We start from the raw sequence: 23510 nt of genomic DNA on the forward strand, positions 1-23510 counted from the left end.
GCAATGATCAATCATAATAGAAGCTAAGCTGATAGATGACAACAAAGAAAAGTCCCCAGCAAAACTAGTATCATTATTAAAACTCAGATCTTATTTTCCAAATAAAAAGATGCTAGGATACAGATAAAAACATAGTTGGGATTTTTGTCCAAATATCTTAAAATATATCAAGTTTTTTGTGATGTTCTTTTTAAAAGTGTTTTTACCCCACTGGGCAGATTAGACGAAACTTGAATTTGAGCAGAGGAAGACAAATCACCCCCGACACAGCACTCTTTCCAAAAATTCTTAATCTGAACCTAATCATGAGGAAATAATCAGACAACACCAATATGCAGAACAGTCTACTAAGCTGGTCTATAAGTTTGTAAATTGTAAATGTCACAAAGAACATGATCTAGATTAAAGGAGGTTATACACATTGACTGCTAAATGCAATGTCTCATCTTTAGTTGGGTTCAGGATTGAAAACAAAAGTTATTAATGGCTGGGATAATAGCGAAATATTCAAGACTAAGTATTAGAAACTATTATCGTTGCAGACCCTGAGAAAGAATATACCTACTAAGAAGGGCTCCTGGTAGCTAAGTGGGCTCAATTTTTTTTTTTTTTTTTTTTTTTTTTTAAAAAGAGCTGACCAGCCATTTCTGGTCACAGACCTCTCAAAACTGCATTCCATGAAGAAATCTGCACTAAACTAGCTACCTCTGCACTGAACTGCCTGCCTGCACTGTTTCTGCCATCTGAGCCAGCCCTTATAAGGGAGCTCTGGAATTCTATTTCAGCCAATAGGACTAAGGCTTTCCCTACCCAATTGGAGCTGCACAGCTAAATCCCCCATTACCATCTTCACCGACCAATCAGAGCAGTTCCATTCTGACCAATCAGGGAAGTGTCTTTTGAACTAAGCAAACTGGAAGGAGTTGGAATCCTCATTTGCATGAACAGACCAATCAGGGGCAGAAATCAGGGGCAGGAATTTCTGTCCATATAAGCCAGCTACCCTCTGGCTCTGGGAGTCTACTTTCTACTTTCTCTTTCCACAGACGACTGAAGACTTCGTTTCCCTGGCTGAGCTGAAACACTGAAGATGTCTCACTAGAGCAGAGCCTAGCAGACCAGTGCAGAACAAAGCAGACCGCTGGAGTACAGGAGAGCTGCCTAGCCACAGAGAAGCCTGGCCCCAGGGCAGCCGTGGTGTTTTTACAACCATGCTGTATTACAACTGAGCGGTTCCACAGTTATGCTATTTTCACAGCCTGGCTGTATCACAATTGAGCTGTTTTGCACTGAATGAAGTTTCCTTCACCACACTTCAAAATGGGAATTCTTATTGGCATTGAATTGGCACCAACTACCATCAGTTGACAAAGTATCAATGTTAAATTTCTTGTGTGGTAACTACACTGGTGATATAGGAGAATACTCCTTTTGTTTGGAAATAATGCTGACGTATCTAGGGATAACAGGTTAGTATGTCACAGTCAATCCTCAAAAGGATCAGCCAAAAAAAAAAAATGTGTAGAGGATGATACAATAAACATTACAAAACATGTCTGATTCTCAGAGAAAGGAATACAAGTATTCAATGCACTGTTCTTGCAAATTTTTTATAGGTTTTGAAATATTACAAACCAAAAAGATGAGAAGTAATTCGGCCAGAAAAATTAAATGAAAGATCTTTCAGAATTTACAAGTCATTTTTCACTATGTTTTTTAAAAAGGTTTTTTAACGTTCTAAAAGAGCTAAGAGTTCAGATCACAGCTGCAGCCAGGAAAGCACTTTGCATCAGGAGGCCACACAGAAAAAAAAAAATTATTTTATAATAAAGGTTACTCAGTTGTAACTCCTGCCAACAGGAACTGTGTTGCAGTTTTGTTTATAACCGGCTGGTGTTTTGTACACCACAGGAAATCAAATAGGCACTAGCTACAGCCTGGAATAAAGAAGGAAGATGAACCTTTTAGAATGTGGCTGTAAAAAAGCTTCAAGCAGAGGACAGAGTTGCTGTTACCTTTCCTTGAGAAAGTGGTTCATTATATACTGCAAATGTCCCCTGAAAATTACTGGGAAAGTGTTGTGGAAAAAAACCCAGCAAAATGGAGTTGATATTGTCATGAGAGCAATCTAAAATGGAGCCAAAGGGCCTCCCAGGAAACCTAGCTACTCACACCCTCCACCTGAAATTGAACGTTTGAACTTGGGCTAAACCAAAGGGCTATATCCTGATACAGTTTCTAGAACTCAACTCTACATCACTGAACTCTCTGTTTAAAACTAAACTTTTCACCTAGCAATATACATAAGCAATTAATGGTGTATAGCATAGTGCAAGTTTGCTTATAAGCACCAATCACAGTTCTTTCAAAGCAACTTATATAAGCCTTTTGCACAAGACAGAAAAAGGGCCTGCTTTTTCTTCTTTATAAACTCTGTACCTCTTTCATGTTTGGAACAGAGTTGGGGTTCCTAATCAAATGTATGTTTCTGACCCCCAAATAAGGCTTTGTTTGCCTTGCCATTCCTGATCAAAACTGATTGACACTGTGACCCCAGTAAAATACTATGGGTATAATTATAACTTAGGAAACCCATAAAATCCTATAAACTCCTAAGGAAAACTTTTATTACAAACAAAATATACTTTACTATTTTTCTTTTTATATCCAATTACCTTTGACAGATTCTTTTATTACAGCAACAAATTGAAGCCAAAGAACATCAGGATCAATTTCAACCCAGCCAATTTGAGGACAAAGACACTCTACCTATGGAAAAGAGATTTAGTAAAAACATTAGATCAAGTCACTAGTACCTGGGTGCTAAAATTACTGGTTAAAATCATGAACAGCATGGTTTTACGTACTATCTAATTTATTTTTATTGTTAAGGTAAAAAATATATTTATATGAAATAAAAAAGAATGATACACCAAAATAATACTAGTTTTCTTTATTTCAGGAGTTTACAGAAGATTTTAGCTTGCTTTATTTTACCTTTATTTTCCAAGTTTATCTTTATTTTTCAAGTTTTCTACAATGTAGAGGTATCATTTTTGTAATAAAAAAAGTCAGACTTTTAAAAATGAAAAATTAACAAATAAAATACCAAGTTCTAGTTCAGACTATGCTGGAGCAAGTGTACTGCACCATGTTTCTTCCACTAAATGCAGATATAAAACCGGAACAGAATGCATGGGCAGCTAGCTATCTGTGGACTCAAAGAAGTATACAGGGCTGGCAGAATGGGTTAGAAGACAAGAATTCAATCACCACCCTGACAGATGTGGCTCATTTGGTTGGACGCTGTCCTTTTGCAAAGCAGAAGGTCTCAGGTTCAATTCCCGGGCAGGGCACATGCCTGGATTGTGGGTTCTGTCACCGGCAGGGGTGCGGGCGAGCTCTCAATGTTTCTCCTCCTCTTTTACCCTCCCTCCCCTTCTATCTAAAAATAAATAAATGAAACCCTGAAAGAAAAAAAAAAAAGGAATTCAAGGACCACTGGACTGGCAGTAAGTTTCCTGTTTTTCTTTTGTTATCACCTAGCCTGGACTTAAGGGGCCTGAAAACCACAAGTGGGTCCCAGGATGCAGTAAAAAACCCAAAGAGAAGCACTCTTCTTTTGGCTAACATACAGAGGGAATGGGAAAAAGCCTCCATCTTTCTTTTCTTTTTTTACCACTTGTTTCCATGCTGTTGTATACTGGCTAACCCATAGTGGTGGCTGCAGCAGTAACCATAAGCATCTGAACTACCAAGAAGGGTGAACTTTCTCTCCATTAAAGGAGCTGTGGGTCAAACAGGGTAAGGTATACCCACATAGGTTTTATATCTCTGCATGCTCCTTAAGCTTAGCCCTACATGTGGAAAGTGCCTGGCAAAATAACATAATAAAAGCTCCAGCTTTTGTTCTGGCTGGTGTGGCTCAGTGGATTGAGTGCCAGCCTGTGAACCAAAGGGTCGCCAGTTTGATTCCCAGTCAGGGCGCATGCTTGGGCTACAGGTCAGGTCCCCAGTAGGGGGCGTGCAAGAGACAACCACACACTGTTTCTCTCCCTCTTTCCATCCCTTCCCCCTCTCTCTAAAAATAATTATGTTGGAAAATGCCTGGCCCTGGTTTCAGGAGCTGTAACAGGCTGGAGGGCCCCAAGGCTGGAAATAATCAGGAGGCCTTGGAGAAACAGGTTCCTGAGGTGACTTGAACTGTTACTCTGGGCAGGGGCGTAGCCCCTCTCCCTCTGCTTTGCCTTGGGATGGTCCCTGCCAATGATGTGTAAGACCCCTCGAGAGAGAGGGGCAACCTAAGACAGGTATGGACCGATATGGGCAGCAGATAAGAAATTGGGGGACAAGGAGAAGGGATAAAAAGGCCCCCACACCTCTCGGTTTGGCTTGGACAGGCTGGAATCCTCATTGCAGCCAAGAAGCAGTCTCCTTATCTCTTGGCGGTTCCCTCCCCCTGCCTGGCTCAGGCTTGAAACAGTGCAGGAAAAACAGCCTTAAATCAGATCTGCCGGGTCCGGGGGGTAATCAGGTCTAAAAGTAAATTCTTCAGAGTGTGCTTTGTTCCTCCCTCAGATCTCTGGCCAGCTCATGCTGCGAAGGACCTTCACATTATTTACACCCCTTACCCTTTATCATTAAGGCACTTGCCCTTATGTTCATTCTCTTTTGTTTAGACTGGTCTCCTCTCAGACCCATGTAAATCAGTGAATTCCTGTCACTTGTTTTCTTAAAGGTATCTATTCTCTGTAAAACTTAACATGCTAATATAACGACTATACATATGCATTCCTGTTGCCTAGACCACTGATAAGTTTTTCAATAAAAGCCTTGGAACAAAGGGCGATGGGGCTTCCCCACTAGGAGGATGTACCACGGCCTTCTCCAGTAAGACGGAAGTGCCCTGTCTGCTTTCCCGGCAGAGCAGTGTTTGCAACATTTTGTGTTTATTCCCTGTCATCCGCCACAACCCCGGGAGCAGCTCTGCAGGTTTCGGAGCCCTACTCCCACCTCAGCTGGCCCCTGCCAGTTTCCCTCAGGTTTCAGGGAGCGCTGCGCTCTCTGCCACGCTCCTGCAGCAGCAGCAGCAGCAGCAGCAGCAGCAGCAGCAGCAGCAGCAGCAGCAGCAGCAGCAGCAGGCGGGCGCGCGCGCGCGCGCGCACACACGCAATAATTAAGAGAATAGGAGAAAATGAGAGATGTTGGTTAAAAGCTACACATTTTCAGTTATAAGATGAATAAGTTTTGAAGACCTAATATACAGCATAGTGACTATAGTTGTTAATAATGTATTGTATACGTGAAATTTGCTAAGTAGTTCTCAACACACATCCAAGTGGTAGTCTTGTGAGGTGATGGATATGTTATTTAGCTTGAGCGTGATAATCATTTTACGATGTATAGGTATACCAAACATCACATTGTACAGTTTAAATATATACAGCATTTGTCAATCATACCTCAATAAAGCTGAAAAATCAATTTGAAAATAAAAATATAATAATTAAAATAAAAATATACTGGATGAGCTCAATAGTAGAATGCAGATAGCCAAAGAAAGTCAATAAACTTAAAGATGTACAAATAAAAATTATCTATTCTGAGTAACAGAGTGAAAAAAATAATTGAAAAAAATGAATAAAGCCTAAAGAAAAGAGCAAAAAGCCTAATATTTACATCATCAGAGTCCCTGAGGAACAAAAGAATACTATACAGAAAAATATTACTTCAGGGAAGTAATAGTGCTAAAAACTTTACAAGTTCAGTGAGATTTCGAATATGTACATTCTAGAAGCTGAGAAAACTCCTAACAAGAGTCATACACATCCAGATTCAGCATAATTAAAATGACAGAAACCAGTAACAAAAATTTGTAAGCAGCCAGATGCATTACATATATGAAACAATCATCCAAATGACTATAGATTTTTCATCAGAACCATGAAGCCAAGAAAAAATAGCTCTACATTTTGAAAGTGCTAAAGGAATTATAATCCACAATTCTATATCAAAGTTACAGTAGAATTTTTTGTAGATATAGGCATAATGATTCTAAAATTTATATGAAATGTACAAAGAACAAATAGCTAAAAAATATCAAAAAGGATAATTTTGGAAGAAACAAACGACCCAATTTCAAGACTTACTATAAAGCTATAATAATCAAATAGGTGTGCTACTAGCATAAAACAAAGAGATCAATGGTATAAAATACAGTACAGAAATAGCCCCATGCAAATATAGCTAATTAATTTTTAACAAATGTACAAGGCAATTCAATGGAGAAAAGATAGTTTTTTCAACAGAGTTGGAACAATTACATATTCATGTGTAATTAACTTCACATGAGGTTAGGGAAAAAAATTAACTTCAACCTAACCTCACATCTTACACAAAAATTAATTCAAAAGATAGTAGATCTGAGGGCAGGGAGAGGGGCGAGAATGGGGTAAAGGTACAGGGAATAAGAAGCATAATTGGTAGGTACAAAATAGACAGGGGGAGATTAAGAACAGTATAGGAAATGGAAAAGCCAAAGAACTTATATGTATGACCTATGGACATGAACTAAGGGTGGTGGAATGTTGGTGGGAGGAAGCATGCAGCACAGAGGGAAATAAAGGGGAGAAAAAAATGGGACAATGGTAATAGCATAATTAGTAAAATATATATTAAGAAAAAGACAAAAACAAAACAGTAGATCTAAATGTAAAACTGTAAAACATTTAGAAGAAAAATACAGGAGAAAATCTTTGTGACTTGGCATTAAATGAAAAATTAGATATGACACCAAAAGTATGATTCATAAAATCTAATTTGATTTTTTATCAAAAAATTAATAAACTGCACTCATAAAAATTAAAAACATTTACTCTGCAAAAGATACTATTAAAATGAAAAGACAAAGTGCAGAGACTGAGAATATTTGTAAGTCATATAACCAATATAGGAATCATACCCAGAATATATAAAGAAATCTCAAAACTCAACAGTAAGAAAACGAACAGTGCAATTAAAAATGGGCAAAAGACTTGATCAGGCACTTTATCAAAAAAGAAATATGGACAGCAAATATGCACATAGAAATATTCAACATCATTAACCATTAGAGAAATGAAATATTACTATATCTATTAGAATGCATAAAATAAACACTAATAATGTCATGTGTTGGTGAAAAACAAATGGAACTCTTACACATTGGTGATGAGAATGCAAAATAGTACAGCCACTCTGGAACAGTTTGGCATTTCTTGTTACAACAAATTAGATATTCACTTACCCTACAACTCAACAATCCCACTCCTATGTATCTGTCATAAAGAAATAAAAACTTATGTTCACATTAAAATGTGCACAAAAATGTTTATAGTAGCTCTTCAAATGACCAGAAACTGGAAACCCAAATATACTGCAATAGGTAAATGAATGTACTACTCAGAAATAAAAAGGAATGAATTATTGATACAACATGAACAAATCTCAAAGGAAAAATGCTGAAAAAGCCAGTTTCCAAAGGCTATTTAGTGTATTCTTCCACTTAGATGACATTCTCAAAAAGGAAAACCTATAGTCATGGAAAATAGATTAGCAGCTATCAGAGGTTGGCTGCAGGAGGAGGGCATAGCTACAAAGAAGTAGCACAAGGGAGTCTTCTGTGTTATCCCTATACATGTGCTAAAACTCACAGAATGTATTTACCAAAAAGGCAATTTTAGCATATATTGATTTTAAAAATAAAATAAAAGGAACCTATGGCTTGTACAGACATGTTTTATCTACCATTCCTCTCAAGAATCAGTTGAAATAAAAACATAAAAATGGTTTATGCAGGACAATGAGAAGAGAGCAAGCACATTCAGACCAGGTTTTAAGAAATGGTTTCAATTTCAACAGTGAGTGGGTGCATGGCATATGGCTAAGCACAGAGAAGAAAACTGATACCTCACTCTCCGCTCAAATTACACCACATGTGTGCTCAACCTCTGGCAGAGATTCTACAGTAGAGTCCTGAAAATTACACGTACCTCCAAAGGCTGGGATACCAGATGGAGTTAAACAAAAGATGGTTCAAAGACTTTAGAAGCTCCAATTCACCTTCTCCGGCCAGCTCACTGCCCCTCCCTAACCAGGCAGAAGGTAAGATGTTTACTCTGGGGATGGGGCAGGGTTGGGGGTAGGGTATAAATCAGAGAAGTTCTTTACTTGCAAATACCAGATGTAGCTGAGTAGAGTAAGATAAGGTACTGAATATATGAACAGGTAACCAATCAAAGATCATCATTTAAGGACAATCTTTAACATGTAAGAAAAGGCCAAAATAGGAAAGAAAGAAAAAAAGAACTCTGAGGAAACAGAGGCAATGTGGAGAACATTGGGGTGATATAAAGAAAACAATCCAGTGAGCTCATCAGAAATAAACATATCTAACAAAATCTATTCCCATTTTATCAAATAATATTTTTTACTTTCTATGTAAGACTTTCATGACCACTGACTATAAAGCCTCAACTACAATAAACACTTTCTCATCCCCAAAAAACTCAATGTAGATATCCTTGTTTCAAGACTACAAACCTTCAGGCTTGATGGTTGCACTACATAGTCACTTCCCCCCACTCCACCAACATCCCCATACATGTCACAATACTGAAATCAAACCATACTGAAACTGGCTCAAGCATATAATCAAAGCTAAGAAGAAAATTTGTTTTGTTGATTAAAAACAAAAGATGTTTCCAAGAGTGCACAGAGGATACACAGTAGTGGCAATTACACTGTTTTCTTTGGAGTGGACTTTCTATACTATTCTTTCAAGCAAGATGTTATTTATCATGGTATCATCACAATGCCATGCTGATCCAAAGGGAAACATGAAACTTTTCCCATTTTGAAAAACTAAAAACATCAAATATTCAAATGTGGGATTTTCAACTCGGAATACTGTTTTAAAATATGACACCAATATTTAAGAGTTCATAAAGTTTTTTACTTATTTTTTGTTTTTTTAATTTTTTATCATTTTATCTTCAACTACAGTACATACATTATATTACTTTCATGTGTACATCCAAATAATTAGACACTACATAACTTACTAAGTGATCATCTCAATAAATCTGACACCAATATAGTTATAAGAATATGAATTGAGGACTTCTGGCCAAGATGGAGGCATAGGCAAATACACTTTGCCCCTTCACACAACCAAAAGAAGGACATCAACAAATTTAAAAACAAAAAATAACCAGAACTGCCAGAAAATTGAATTGTATGGAAGTCCAAAAACCAAGAAGATAAAGAAGAAACATTCATCTACACCAGTAGGAACGGCAGAGATGGGCAGCCCATGTGGGGAGTACATGCAGCAAGGCAGTGGCTGGAGAACCAGGCGGGCGAAGTGCTGGCTGGCGGACTGGGCAGTCCCACATTTCCGTGCAGATATATGGGGAGGAACAGCTGGGGAGCGAAGCAGACGACACAATCCAGGTTTCCAGTACAGGAAAAGAAAGCCTCAAAACCACTGGAGGTAAAAACCCGTGGGAGTTGTGGCAGCAGGAGCAACTTGCAGCCTCACAGGAGAATGTACACAAACCCTACACCCAGGGAATCAGCACCAGAAGGGCCCAATTTGCTTGTGGTAGTGAGGGAAGTGACTGAAAGCCAGCCAAGAGCCGAGCAAGAGGCATTGTTCCCTCTAAGACCCCTCCCCCACACACAGCATCACAACACAGTGACCTGTGTTGCCCTAACTGGCGAACACCTAAGGCTTTGCCCCTCCCCATGTAGCAGGCTGCTGAGGCAAAGAAACATGGCCCAAATAAAAGAACACATCAAAGCTCCAAAAATAGAGCTAAGCGATGAACAGATAGCCAAACCTATCAGATGCACAGTTCAAATCACTGGTTATTTGGAGGCTCACTAATTGGTTGAGCATGGTCGCAAAATGGAGAAAAAAATTAAGGCTATGCAAAGTGAAATAAAGAAAAATATTCAGGGAACCAACAGTAAAGAGAGGGAAACCGGGACTCAAATCAATGATTGGGAGCAGAAGGAAGAGATAAACATTCAACCAGACAGAATGAAGAAACAAGAATTCAAAAAAATGAGGAGAGGCTTAGGAACAACTAGAAACGTTCCAACATCCAAATCATAGGGGTGCCAGAAGGAGTAGAGGAAGAGCAAGAAATTGAAAACTTATTAGAAAAAATAATGAAGGACAACTTCCCCAATCTGGCCAAGGAAATAGGCTTCCAGGAGATCCCGGGAGCTCAGAGAGTCCCAAAGAAGTTGGACCCAAGGAAGCACACACCAAGGCTCATCCTAATTACATTACCAAAGATTAAAGATAAGGGGAGAATCTTAAAAGCAGCAAGAGAAAAGGAGACAGTTCCCTACAAAGGAGTTCTCATTAGACCATTAACTGATTTTTCAAAAGAAACCCTGCAGGCAAGAAGGGGCTGGCATGAAGTATTCAAAGTCATGAAAGTCAAGAACCTATATCCAAGATTACTCTATCCAGCAAAGCTATCATTTAGAATGGAAGGGCAGATGAAGTGCTTCCTGGATAAGGTCAAGTTAAAGGAGTTCATCATCACCAAGCTCTTATTATGTGAAATGTTAAAGGGACTTATCTAAGAAAAAGAAAATCAAAAACTATGAACGGTAATATGACAACAGACTCACAGTTATCAACAACTGAATCTAAAAAACAAAAACAAAAACAAACTAAGCAAACACCTAGAACAGGTACAGATTCATAGAAATGGAGATCAGAGGGGAGGGGAGGGGGAAGAATGGAGGGAAAGGTACAGGGAATAAGCAACATAAATAATAGGTACAAAATAGGCAGGGGAAGGTTAAGAATAGTTTAGGAAATGGAGAAGCCAAAGAACTTACAAGACAACCTATTGACATTAACTAAGGGAAGAAGGGAATGCTGGGGGGATGGGTGGTGCAGGGTGGAGGGGAATAAAGGGGACAAAAAAATGGGACAACTGTAATAGCATAACCAATAAAATATATATTTTTAAAAAAGAATGTTATTGACTATATCCCCTACACTACACTTTATACATGTCTATGACTATTCTGTAACAACCAATTTGCAGTTCTTAATCCCTCTACATTTCTCACCCATGCCCCAACCCCCTCCCATCTGGTAAACACCAAAAGCGTTCTCTGTATCTATGAGCCTGTATCTGTTCTGCTTGTTCATTTATTTTGTTTTTTAGATTCATTTGTTGATAGAGATATACTTCTTGCCATTTTATTGTTCATATTTTTATTTTTCTTCTTCTTCTTCTTAAAGAAGACCCTTTAACATTCCATATAATACTGATTTGGTGGCAATTAACTTCTTTAGCTTTTTCTTGTCTAGGAAGCTCTTTATCAGTCCTTCAGTTCTAAATGACAGCTTTGCTAATTATTGTAGGTCCTTGCTTTTCATTACTTCGAATATTTCTTGCCAATCGCTTCTGGCTTACAAAGTTTCTGTTGAGAAATCAGCAATTAGTCTTATGGGAGTGACCTTGTAGGTAACTAATGGCTCTTCTCTGGCTGCTTTTAACCTCTCTTTGTCTTTAACCATGTGCATTTTAACTTTGATATATCTTGATACAGACCTCTTTAGGTTCATCTTGTTTCAGATTCTCTGCCTTCCCTGGACCCATGTTGATTTACTTTACCAACATAGGGGAGTTTTCTATTATTATTTTTTCATATAGGTTTCAACTTCTTGCTCTCTCACTTCTCCTGCCAGCACACCCATGATGCAAATACACTTAAAGTTTTATCAGAGGCTCCTTAAACTACTCTCACTTTTTTGGTTTATTTTTTCTTTTTGCTGTTCTCATTGGGTGTTTTTTGCTTCCTTATATTCTAAATCACTGATTTGATTCTCAGCTTCATCTACTCTACTGCAGATTCCCTATAAATTATTTTTCATTGAGACTTGCACACAGGATTACGATAGCGGAGGAGTGAATGGGAGTCACGCTGACTGCCTCCCCCCAAGACCAAACTGGAATTGCGACTAAATATTGGAGTAATCACCTGGAAAACAATGGAACAATAGTGGGAGAGGAGCCTTGGAGCCGCGGACAGTGGATTCGACTCACACATCCCAACGGGTGAGAAGTGCGGTGGAGGCTCGAGAGGGTGGGCTGGGTGCCCACGGGCACTAGCACCAGAGGGACATGGAAACGGCCAGTTAGCTCCCCCCCAAGAAGAACGGGGTCTGAATCATAAACACGGACCTCTAAACTACAGCAGCTAAAACCAAGAAAATACAGACAAAACGCAACCCCGAAAAGCTTAGGGGCGCTCTCTGCCAGAGACAGGTGGCTGGGGATGCAGAGAAACATTTAAAGGGCAAACGCAAAAATTGCAGTGACAGCCACCCTCCTTGATCTCTTGGTAGAGGCGGCAGCAGGGTGGGCTGGTGCCTGGGAAAAGACTGGTGAGGAAAACTTTGTGAAGAGAACTGAGACAGCGGCCGGTGGAGCCCCGGTGATAACGCACATCCCACTCTGCAGCTACCATCTCGCTCAGGCATAAGGGAATCAATTAACCTGCCTTTTGTGCTATCCACACACAGCTTGTGCATGTGAGCTGGGGGACTGAGTGCAGACTGGCTGGAAGAGCCTTGAGGAGAGACTGGAGACGGAGGCATTGGGGAAAGAACGGGAAGAGGAAACGGGGAGTCCTGACTCCTTCTCCTTGACATAGTCTCCATTGTGCGGGAAGAGGCCACAGCCCCAAAGAGCCAAAAGCCGAAAAGCACACATAGACACCCCAAAACCACCCAGTGCAGGCGCGCACACTCGCGCCGAGTAGCCGGCAAAGGTTGGCGAGCATGTATGTGACCTGTGCAGGCTGGCAAGGGCTCGCGCGGGCTGGCAAGGCATCCCACAGATTGGCACCGATATGGCCTGCGAGGGAGTGCACAGGGCGGCAAGGACAGGCGTAAATTGACCAACCCAGCCCGTGATTGCGAAGCAGCCCACAAAATTAGTAGATCCCGGGCCGAAGGGGTCACAGAGCTGCCGAGATTCCCTGGAGGAGAGACTGGAGACAGGATTAACCAGAGAGTCCTGGAGCCGACTTCCTCCCATTTCCGTAGTCCCCATTTGGCGAGGGCAAGCAACGCACCCAAAGAGTCAAAAGTGGGGAAAACACACAATAGAAGACCCTAAACTGACCAGTGCCGGGGAGCTCGCTGGCCAGGGGGGCCAGACCAGTACGTGAGGTAGCGAATAACCCCACTAGGCTGGGGCAAGTACGCGCGCGCCGGCAGGCACAGGATCCTGCCATACCGGGGAGCACGCTCAAGGAGCCAGCATGAGAGTGCAGAGTGATCCCAAATATAGTCCATCCCTGACCGAAGGGGTCACAGAGTTGCCCCAAGCAGGAATCAGACACAGACAGTAGACTCCTGGAAGGCTCAAACAAACAACCTAAGGTCATATAGGCTCAACAACTGACATCATCAGAGGCAGGCCCAGAAAGAAAAGTAAAGGGAAAAATAACTAAATAAATAAATAAAAAGACCCACCTACAACCATAGAAGTTTAATCCACAAAGTCAGGAAATCTAGACAGCCAAACTGAAGCAGAAGCAAAAATAAATAAAAAAAATAAGTAAATTACTTAACAGACTCTCACAAAAAAGGGAAGAAAAACAAGTTCCCCCCAAATAAGTGGAAAGAGGACTCCCCACAGAGAGAGCTAAATGAAATAGAGGCAAGGGAACTATCAGATACTGAATTCAAAACAATGGCTCTAAGGAAGCTCAATGAGCTCAGCCAGCTCAAAGATAACTATGAGAAACTGCAGAGAAACTATCAGCATCTTACAACAAACTATATCAACCTGGAAAAGGGCACAGAAACTGTCAAGAAGACACAAAAGGATATGAAGAATACCATTTCTGAATTGAAGAACACAGGAGAAGGAATCCAAAGCAGGCTGGAAGAAGGCGAGGATCGAATCAGTGAGATGGAGGAGAAGGTAAAAAAAAAAAAAAAGCTCCCAGAAAGAACAAGAAATGGAAAAAAGACTCAAAAAGACTGAAGAGGCATTTAGGGAAATGCAGGACAACCTGAAACGCAATAATATCTGCATAATAGGGATACCAGAAGGAGAAGAAGAGGAGCAAGGGAGAGAGAACCTCCTCAAAAAAAGTAATGATGGAAAATTTCCCCAATTTGAGGAGTTAAGGCTCTCATGGATACAGGAGACACAGAGGACCCCACTCAAGAGAGACTCACGGAGGTCCACTCCAAGACACATCATCATTAAAATGGCAACTGTCAAAGACAAAGAGAGAATCTTCAGGGCAGCAAGGGAGAAGGAGAAAGTAACATACAAGGGGGCCCCGATACGCCTAGGAGCTGACTTCTCAACAGAAACACTACAAGCTAGAAGGGAATGGCAACAAATATTCCAAGTCGTGAAAAGAAAGAGTCTATAGCCAAGGTTGCTCTACCCAGCTAGGCTCTCTATTAAAATAGAAGGGGAAATACGGAGTTTCCCAGACAAGAGAAGGCTAAAAGAATACATCTCTACCAAACCAGCACTCCAAGATATGCTAAGGGGACTGGTTTAAGCAGATGAAGGAAAAGAATGAGACAGAGAGGAACACAGGTACAAAGAGAAAAGATGAGTAAGTTTCTATCAGTCATATCTCTCAATGTGAATGGACTAAATGCCCCAATCAAAAGACACAGGGTAGCTGAATGGATAAGAAAACATGACCCACACACATGCTGCCTACAAGAGACCCAGCTCAGAACAAGAGACCTACCCAGATTGAAAGTAAAGGGATGGAAAAAAATATTCCAAGCACATGGGCAAGAGACAAAGGCCGGGCTTGCCATACTTGTATCAGACAAAGTAGATTTCAAAACAAAGGCCATAAAAAGAGACACAGAGGGGGACTTTATAATACTTAAAAGAAGAATCTAGCAAGAAGACATGACCATTGTAAACGTATATGCACCCAATTTAGGAGCCCCCAAGAATATAAGGAAATTGTTGGATGATTTCAAAAAAGACATAGACAGCAACACACTGATAGTAGGGGATTTCAACACCCCACTGTCAAAAATGGACAGATCTTCCAAACAAAACATTAATAAAGATATTGTGGCGCGGAATGACACACTGAATCAAAGAGACTTAACTGACATATGTAGAACCTTACATCCCAAAGAAGAAAAATACACATTCTTTTCAAATGCTCATGGAAGTTTTTCTAAGGTAGACCACATGATAGGACACAAAGGAAACCTCAGGAAATTCAGGAAAATTGAAATAATACCAAACTTTTTCTCGGACCACAAGGGCTTGAAGCTGGAAATCAACCTGAAAGAGAAACTTCATAAATTGCTTTAGGTAGTATGGACATTTTGATGATATTAATTCTTCCAATCCAGGAGCACGGCATATGCTTCCATTTATTTGTGTCTTCCTTAATTTCTTCTTTCAATGCTGTATAGTTGTCTGTGTACAGGCCTTTTACCTCTTTGGTTAAATTTATGCCTAGGTACTTTATTTTTCTTCTTGCTATGTCAAATGGTATATTTTTTTCTGATTTCTTCTTCTTCTATTGCATTGCTGGTATACAAAAATGCCTTTGATTTCTGAATGTTGACTTTGTATCCTGCTGTTTTGCCAAATACACTTATTAGGTTGAGGAGTTTTTTGGAAAAATATAAAGCTTCTGCACGGCAAAAGAAAACATCAGCTAAATGAAAAGGGAGCCACCCGAATGGGAAAATATATTCGCTAATGATACATCAGATAGAGGTTTGATCTCCAAGATATATAAAGAACTCACGCGACTCCACTCCAGGAAGACAAACGATCCATTCAAAAAATGGGCAAAGGACCTGGGCAGACCCTTTTCCAGGGAGGAGATACAGAGGGCCCAGAGACATTTGAAAGGTGCTCGGCATCACTAGCCATCGGAGAAATGCAGATCAAAACCACCATGAAGTACCACCTCACACCGGTCAGAATGGCCATCATAAACAGATCCACAAACAACAGGTGCTGGCGAGGCTGTGGAGAAAAGGGAACCCTAGTACACTGTTGGTGGGAATGCAGACTGGTGCAGCCACTGTGGAAAGCAGTGTGGAATTTCCTCAAAAAGCTGAAAATGGAACTGCCTTTTGATCCAGTGATTCCCCTGCTGGGACTATACCCTAAGAACACCAAAACGCCAATACAAAAGAACCTATGCACCCCAATGTTCACAGCAGCACAATTTACAATAGCCAAGTGTTGGAAGCAACCTGAATGCCCATCAGTAGATGATTGGATCAAAAAACTATGGTACACATACACAATGGAATACTACGCAGCAGAAAGAAAAAAAGAACCACTAAACTTCACGACAGCATGGATGGAACTGGAGAGCATTATGCTAAGCGAAATAAGCCAGGGGGCGAAAGACAAATACCATATGATCTCACCTAGAAGTGGAACCTAACCAACAATACAAAGATGCAAGGAAAATAAGACCAGCAACACTGAAAGGAAAAGAAATCAACAGAGACAAGAGGGAAGGAGGGAGCGGGGGCGGGGAAAAGGAAGGGAAGAGGAAAGTCAAGGAACATATAGCAAGGACTCATGGGCAAAACCAAAGGGGAAGAGTTGAGAGAAGGAGGAAGGGGGCAACGGAAAGTGGTGTGAGGTCGGCAGAGACTAATGTATTTGAAAAAATAAATAAAAAATTTTTTAAAAAATTATTTTTCATTTCAGTTAGTGTATCTTCCATTTCTGACTGATCCTTTTTTATGCTGTTGAGTTCCTCACTAAGTTCATTAAGCCTCCCTATAAACCGTGCTTTGAACTCTCCATCTAGTAGATCGTTTGTCCCATTTTGTTTAGTTCTTTTTCAGGAGTTTTGTTCTGTTCTTTCATTGGGGTCATGTTTCTTTGTCTCCTCATTTTGTCAGCCTCCCTGTGATTCTTTCTATGCATTAGGTATAGCAGATATGTCTCCTGGGCTTGGCAGAGCAGTCTAATGTAGTAGGTGTCTTGTAGGATAACCAAGGAACAGCCTCTCCAATCACCCAAGCTGGGCACTCAGGTGCACCCCCATATGGGCTGTGCATACCCTCTTCTTGCTACTGAGCTGTGATTGCTGTTGGCACATCAAGGGGAGGGATTTACTGCCAGGCCAACCAGCTGCAAGAACTGACTGCTACCACTGACCCATGGACCCCTGACCACTGTGGAGCATCAGCTATGAAGGCCCCCAACCCACTGAACAGGACTTACTTTAGCTGGGCTCTGGTGCCCACTGAGTTCATCTTTTGAGTCTGTTGCTTGTGGAGGTGGTTGGGTGATGATGTTTCAACATGGTCTGAAGTTGCCCACTGTGTGCACTGGTCCTGGGGCCTCCTGGGAGATGCAGGCTAAGGTCAGCCACCACCTGTGTTCTGCCCAGGGCCACGCAACATAAGCAACAAAGCAACCTGCAGATAGCTTTTACTTCTGCTGGACTTGGAGCTGCCCAGAAGAGACCAAGCTGTGAACCAATGCCAGCTGCTGCAAGTGCCAGGCCTGGGGCAACTTAGCAAGATGTATGGGGCTCACTGACCCCAGATGCTCCTTGTTTGAGAGATTTTAGGAAAATTGGAAGCATGAGCCAAAACAAGCCATTTGTATGAAAAAGCCACTGAAAACAGCTCGGGTGGGCCCAAAAGTTGGGTGCAGCAGGGCCTTAGAGAATCGTCAGAGTGGGGCCAGTAGTGTTAGCCAGGTTGATGGAGTCTCAGATATGGTGCCTACCTGCTGGCTCTGTGGAGGGAGGACTCATCAAAGGAACAATGGCCTCTGCCAGCACTTTTGTCTGGTAGAAAGCTGGCCCCCAGCACTCAAACTGATGCTGGACAATTCAGTTCCTCCCTGTATGTCTCTGGTGCCTTTCAAGCTTCTGCCCCTATGCTGGAGCTCAGAAGGATCAAGTCCAAGTTAGTCTGTGCATGGGTCCTTTATGAGGAGCTGCCTGGGACTCCAGAAGACTCTGTGTCTCTCAGCCTCAGTCCCTGCTTGTTTTTATAGCCAGAAATTATGAGGACTTCTCTCCCCAGCACTGGGTCCTTGGGTTGGGGTTCTGGAATTGGACTGGGGTCCCTTATTCCCCAGGGAGGACCTCTGCAGCTCAGATACCCCTCCCAATTTTTATCCACCACATGTGGGTATGGAACCAGCCCACTGCACATCTCCACCACCCCTACCTATCTCAATGTGGCTTCTTTAATTCCCTAGTTGTATGACTTCCATGCAGCTCAATTTCAGCTAGTTTTTTTTAAGATTTTATTTATTTATTTTTAGAGAAAGGGAGGGAAAAAAAGAGGAAGAGAAACATCAATGTGTGGTTGTCCCTCATGCACCCGAATTGGGGACCTAGCCTCCAGCCCAAGCATGTGCCCAGAATGGGAATCAAACGGGCAACCCTTTGGTTCGCAGGCCAGCACTCAATCCAGTAAGCCGTAACAGCCATGGTTCAGCTAGTTATAAATGATGGTTGTTCTGTAGTTTAGTTGTAATGTTGATGTGGTTGTAGAAGGAGGCAGGTACTCTTTACCTACACCACCAGTAGGCATGAAAAAATTTTTAATACAAATTACAGAAAAAGACTAAAACTGTGTATCAAAAAAAGTTAAAAAGTGAATGCCAAAATAAAATTGAAGTTTTCTGAGAGATTTAGTGCTATCCTGCTAATGTAAGGATTCATGTTTTGAGTATATAATTTTAACTAAAAGACCAACACAGCCTATATTGTTCCTGCCTCTAAATGAACAGGATCTTTCAGTTGTTCTTTCTCTCTTTTTTTAAAAAAGCTATTTTGGGGGACAATATCAATTGAATACTATAGTAAGAAGGGTTTCTATTATATATTCTTTCCATGATAATATTATCAGAGGCATAATTTTCGACTGAGCAAATAACCACAAGTTCTATGTCTCATCAATACTGCCTCATGAAGCAAACTGAATTTCTAAGTTGATAAAATGCAATTCAATTATTTAGTCTTTACTCATGATGCAATAAGCCAGATGCTAAGAACAAGACTCTCTTTCCCTAAGAACTCACTCCATCTGAAGGACTAGTTGTTGTGTTGTAACTTCTAATTCATTGTGGACCAAAAGTTTTTAAAAAGCAATTAAAATATGTCTGGTGAAGATGGCAGAGTACATGAATGCTTTGCTCACCTTCTGGCATGACCATAACAAAATTACAACTAAATTATAAAACAACCACCCTTGAGAACCACCTAAAGACCAGCTGAACAGAAGTCTTTAACTAAGGATATAAAGAAGCAGCCATGTTCAGAGTGGTAAGAGTGAGAGAAATGTGAAAAGCAGCAAGTTTTTCCTATGGTGTGTCAGTTAAGAATCAGGATGGATATATTGGCTGCAGAGGTCACACCCTGAGGAGCAAGGGGTCCCAGCCCCACACCAGAGCACCAGTCCTTGGGGGAGGAATCCCCACAACATATGGTTGTAAAAATCTGTGGACATTCAGTTTGGATAAGATAAGGGCTGCAGTAGGCTTATGTCCTGGTAAACAGCCCTAGCACAGACTCTCTTGCCTAAACACTTGCCCTAAGCTCCAGCAAAGAGACAGCAGCTCCAAAAGTACCAGGGCCATATGGGGAGGAACTAGAGGACTAGCTCCTTGCCAGACAGAGGTGCTAGTAGCTGCCATTGTTTCTTTGTTGAGACCCCCACTTAACCTGCAGGCACAGGCAAGTGTCAGATTTGAGTTTCTACCAACTTGGCTAACACTGTTTGCCCCACCTAGGTCATTCCCTGAGAGGCAAGAAATCTACCCAATGCATAGCTCAAAACACTGGTTAAATGATGCTCAATGAACTTAAGGGTAGAATAGATGAACTCAGTGAGGTCTTGCACTGAGACAGAAACCACAAAAACAGTCAGAAATGAAGAATACAATAACTGAAACAAAGCATACATTAGACGGAATCAACAGCAGCTTAGATGAAGCAGAATACTGAATCAGCAATTTAAAAGACAAGGTAGTAAAAACCCATCAGAATGACAGAAAGAAAAAAGAATTTTTTTAAAATGAGGGTACTTTAAGGCTCTTCTGGGAAAACATCAAGCATAACAATGCTTGAATCACAGAGGTACTATAGGGAGAAAAGAGACAGGAAAGAATTGAGGAACTATTTGAAGAAATAATTATTGACAACTTCCATAACCTGACAAAGAAAATAGACAAACATGTCCAGGAAGCACAGAGAGACCCAAGCAAAATGAACCCAAAGCAGCCCACACCAAGACACATCATAATTAAAATGCCAAAGGTTAAAGATAAACAGAGGATCTTAAAAACAGCAAGAGGAAAGCAGTTAGTTATCTACAAAGGAGCTCCCATAAGACTATCAGATGATTTCTCAACAGAAACTTTGCAGGCCAGAAGGGACAGGCACAAAAGACTCAAACTGATTAAAAGCAAGGACCTAAAATGAAAATCACTCTGCCCAGCAAAGCTATCACTTAGAATCAAAGGACAGATAAAGAATTTTCCAAACAAGAATTGCTACCAGATTTCTTTACCAAGAAATGTTTAAAAGATTTAACTTAAGAAAAAAAAGATCAAAAATATGAATAATAAATGGTAACAATTACATACCTAACAATAATTAATTTTAATGTGAATGGATAGTATGTTCCACCCAAAAGACAAAAAATGGCTATATGGAAGAAATACAAGACCTATGTATGTGCTGTCTACAGAAGACCCATTTCAGAGCAAAGGAGATGGAATAAGGCATTTCATGCCACAGGAAATTTTTTAAAAGTTGAGATAGCAATACCATGTCAAACAAAATAGGCTTTAAAACAAAGGCTACAGTAAGAGACAAAGAAGGACATTACATAATAAAGAGATCAATCCAAGAAGAGGATACGAGGTCTATCCAGAAAAAGTCCAGCCATTGTTAACATAGTGAGAACAGTTTGTACGACATTGATGTAACCTGGCAGCCAAGGAGAGTGGACTGGAATGCACACACATGAACAATGACAACTTCACTGTACTGTCAGTGGGGGAAATAGACACCACAGAGTGAGCATATGTACTGTGTGGCTATCGCATTCAAAATCCCTGAGCGAGTAGTGAATCTGCATCAAATTTTGCATTTAGCTTTAACATTCCTCTGCAGAAATTATTTGGATGATTCAGAAGGCATTTGGGAATGATGCAATGAGTGCAGTGCAAATAAAAGTGTGGCACAAACACTTCAAAGATGGTCAAAAATCTGTTGAAAGTGACTCACATTCCAGAAGGCCTCCAATAAGCAGAACACCTGAGAATGTTGAACATGTAAGGGCTACAAACCACAAAGATTTGTGACTGACAGTACAAGAATTAGAAGCTGATCTGGGGATTCCAAAAATGACTGTGTCCTAGATTTTGACACATGATATTGGCCTGAAAATGTGTCATGATAAAATTCATTCCAGGGCTTCTGCTATAAAAGTAGAAAGAACATCATACTGCAGTTTCTAATGACTTGATTCAAACCACTACCAATGATTCAGATTTCCTCAAGAAGGTCATAACCAGAGATGAATCATGGGCCCACGGCGATGATCCAGAAATGAAGGTCCAGTTGTCCCAATGGAAGTCGCCTGGTTTTCCATGCCCAAAGACGTAGCAAAATTGCAGCAAGATCAAGACCATGTTAACTGTGTTTTTTGATTGGGAAGGTGTTGTCCATCACAAGTATGCCCCTCCAGGCCAAACAATTAATAAGGCACACTCCCTCAATATTCTTGGCTGGTTGAGAGATACGATACAATGAAAACAGCTGCAGCTATCGGCTACTGGTAATCGGCAGCTTCATCACAACAATGCACCCACTCATGCATCATATCTCATGCAGAGTTTTTCAGAGAAACATCAAATCACCCAGGTGACTCAGTCCCCCTACAGCCCAGGTTTGGTACCTGCAATTTCTGGCTTTTCCCAAAACTAAAATCACCTTTGAAAGGTAAGAGATTTGGGAAAATACGACAGGGCAGCTGATGATGAATCCGACAACGGATTTTGCAGAGTGTTTTGAACAGTGGAAGAGATGCTGGGAGAACTGTGTTAGGTCTCAAGGCGTCATTGTCCTATGTACAATGTTTCCTGTATTTCATATATTCTTCAATAAATGTTTCTATTTTTCAAACTATATGACTGGATACTTTCTCAACAGACCTGTTGTATAACCCTTAGAAACATTAACACATTCACTTAGGAGCACCTAAATATATAAAACAAATATTGAAAAACATAAAGGGAAAGATTGACAATAACACCCAATTGAATCAACAGATCATTCAGACAATAAAGAAAATAAAAAAGGGAACAGCAGCCTTAAATGACATGTTAGACCAGGTGGAGTTCATTGTTATTTATTGAACATTACACTCCAGAGCAGCAAAATACGCACATGGAACATTTCCCAGGATAGATCTCGTGTTAGGACACAAAACAAGTCTCAGTAAATTTAATAAGTTTTAAAACAAACCAAGCATCTTCCCCATTTACAACTAGAAATCAATTACAAGAAGAAAACTGAAAAACACACAAGGAGGCTAAATAACATGTTACTAAACAATGAATGAGTTAACAATGATATTGAGAAAGAAATCAAAAGATACTCTGAGACAAATGATAATGAAAACACAACAACTAAAATATAAGGGACACAGCCAAAGCAGGTCTAAGAGGGCAATTCATAGCAGTACAAGCCTACCTCAAGAAACAAGAAAAATCTCAAATAAATGATCTAACCTTACACTTAAAGGAACTAGATAAAGAAGAATAAACAAAAGCAGAAGTGAGTACAAGGAGAGAAATAATAAAGGTTTGTGTGAAAATAGATGAAATTGAGTCTAAAAAAATACAAAATTCAATGAAACCAAAATCTGGTTCTTTGAAAACGGAAACAATATTCATACTCTTTTAAGCAAACTCACTTAAAAAAAAAAAAAAAAGGAAGAGGTCCTAAATAAATAAAATCAGAAATGAAAGAGAAGTGACAACATCACAGAAATACAAAGGATCATAAGAAAAGACTACAATTATATGCCAACATAGTGGACTATCTGAAAAAATTAGATAAATCCCTAGAAACATACAATAATCTAAGACAGGGTTCATAGTAACCAGAAAATCTAACTACTAATGAAATTGAATTAGTTATTAAATATTCCCAACAACAAAACCCTGGACTAGATGGCATCACAGGTAAATTTTACCAAATATTCAAAAAACAACTAGTACTTCTTCTTCACAAACTATTTCAAAAATTTTAAGAGAAGGAAAGACTCCCAAGCTAATGTTATGAGGCCAGCATTACCTTGACTGCAAAACTGGACAAAGGCTTCACACACACACACACACACACACACACACACACACACACAATTATAGGCTAATATCCCTGAACACAAATACAAAAATCCTCAA

At 40.3% G+C, this 23510-nt stretch overlaps 1 protein-coding gene across 1 annotated transcript in view; it reads right to left on the reverse strand.

The window, feature by feature from the left end:
• The window catches only part of GK5 (glycerol kinase 5), a 125038-nt gene that overhangs the window by 96017 nt on the left and 5511 nt on the right, over positions 1–23510 (reverse strand). Inside the window, exon 2 of the mRNA XM_054575089.1 lies at positions 2676–2769. Coding sequence (XP_054431064.1) covers positions 2676–2769 — 94 coding nt within the window. The remainder of the gene's footprint in view (positions 1–2675; positions 2770–23510) is intronic.

Source organism: Pteronotus mesoamericanus, unplaced genomic scaffold (assembly GCF_021234165.1).
Source record: "Pteronotus mesoamericanus isolate MK-2021 breed Mesoamerican mustached bat unplaced genomic scaffold, CSHL_Meso_final contig_27, whole genome shotgun sequence".
Lineage (NCBI taxonomy): Eukaryota > Metazoa > Chordata > Mammalia > Chiroptera > Mormoopidae > Pteronotus > Pteronotus mesoamericanus.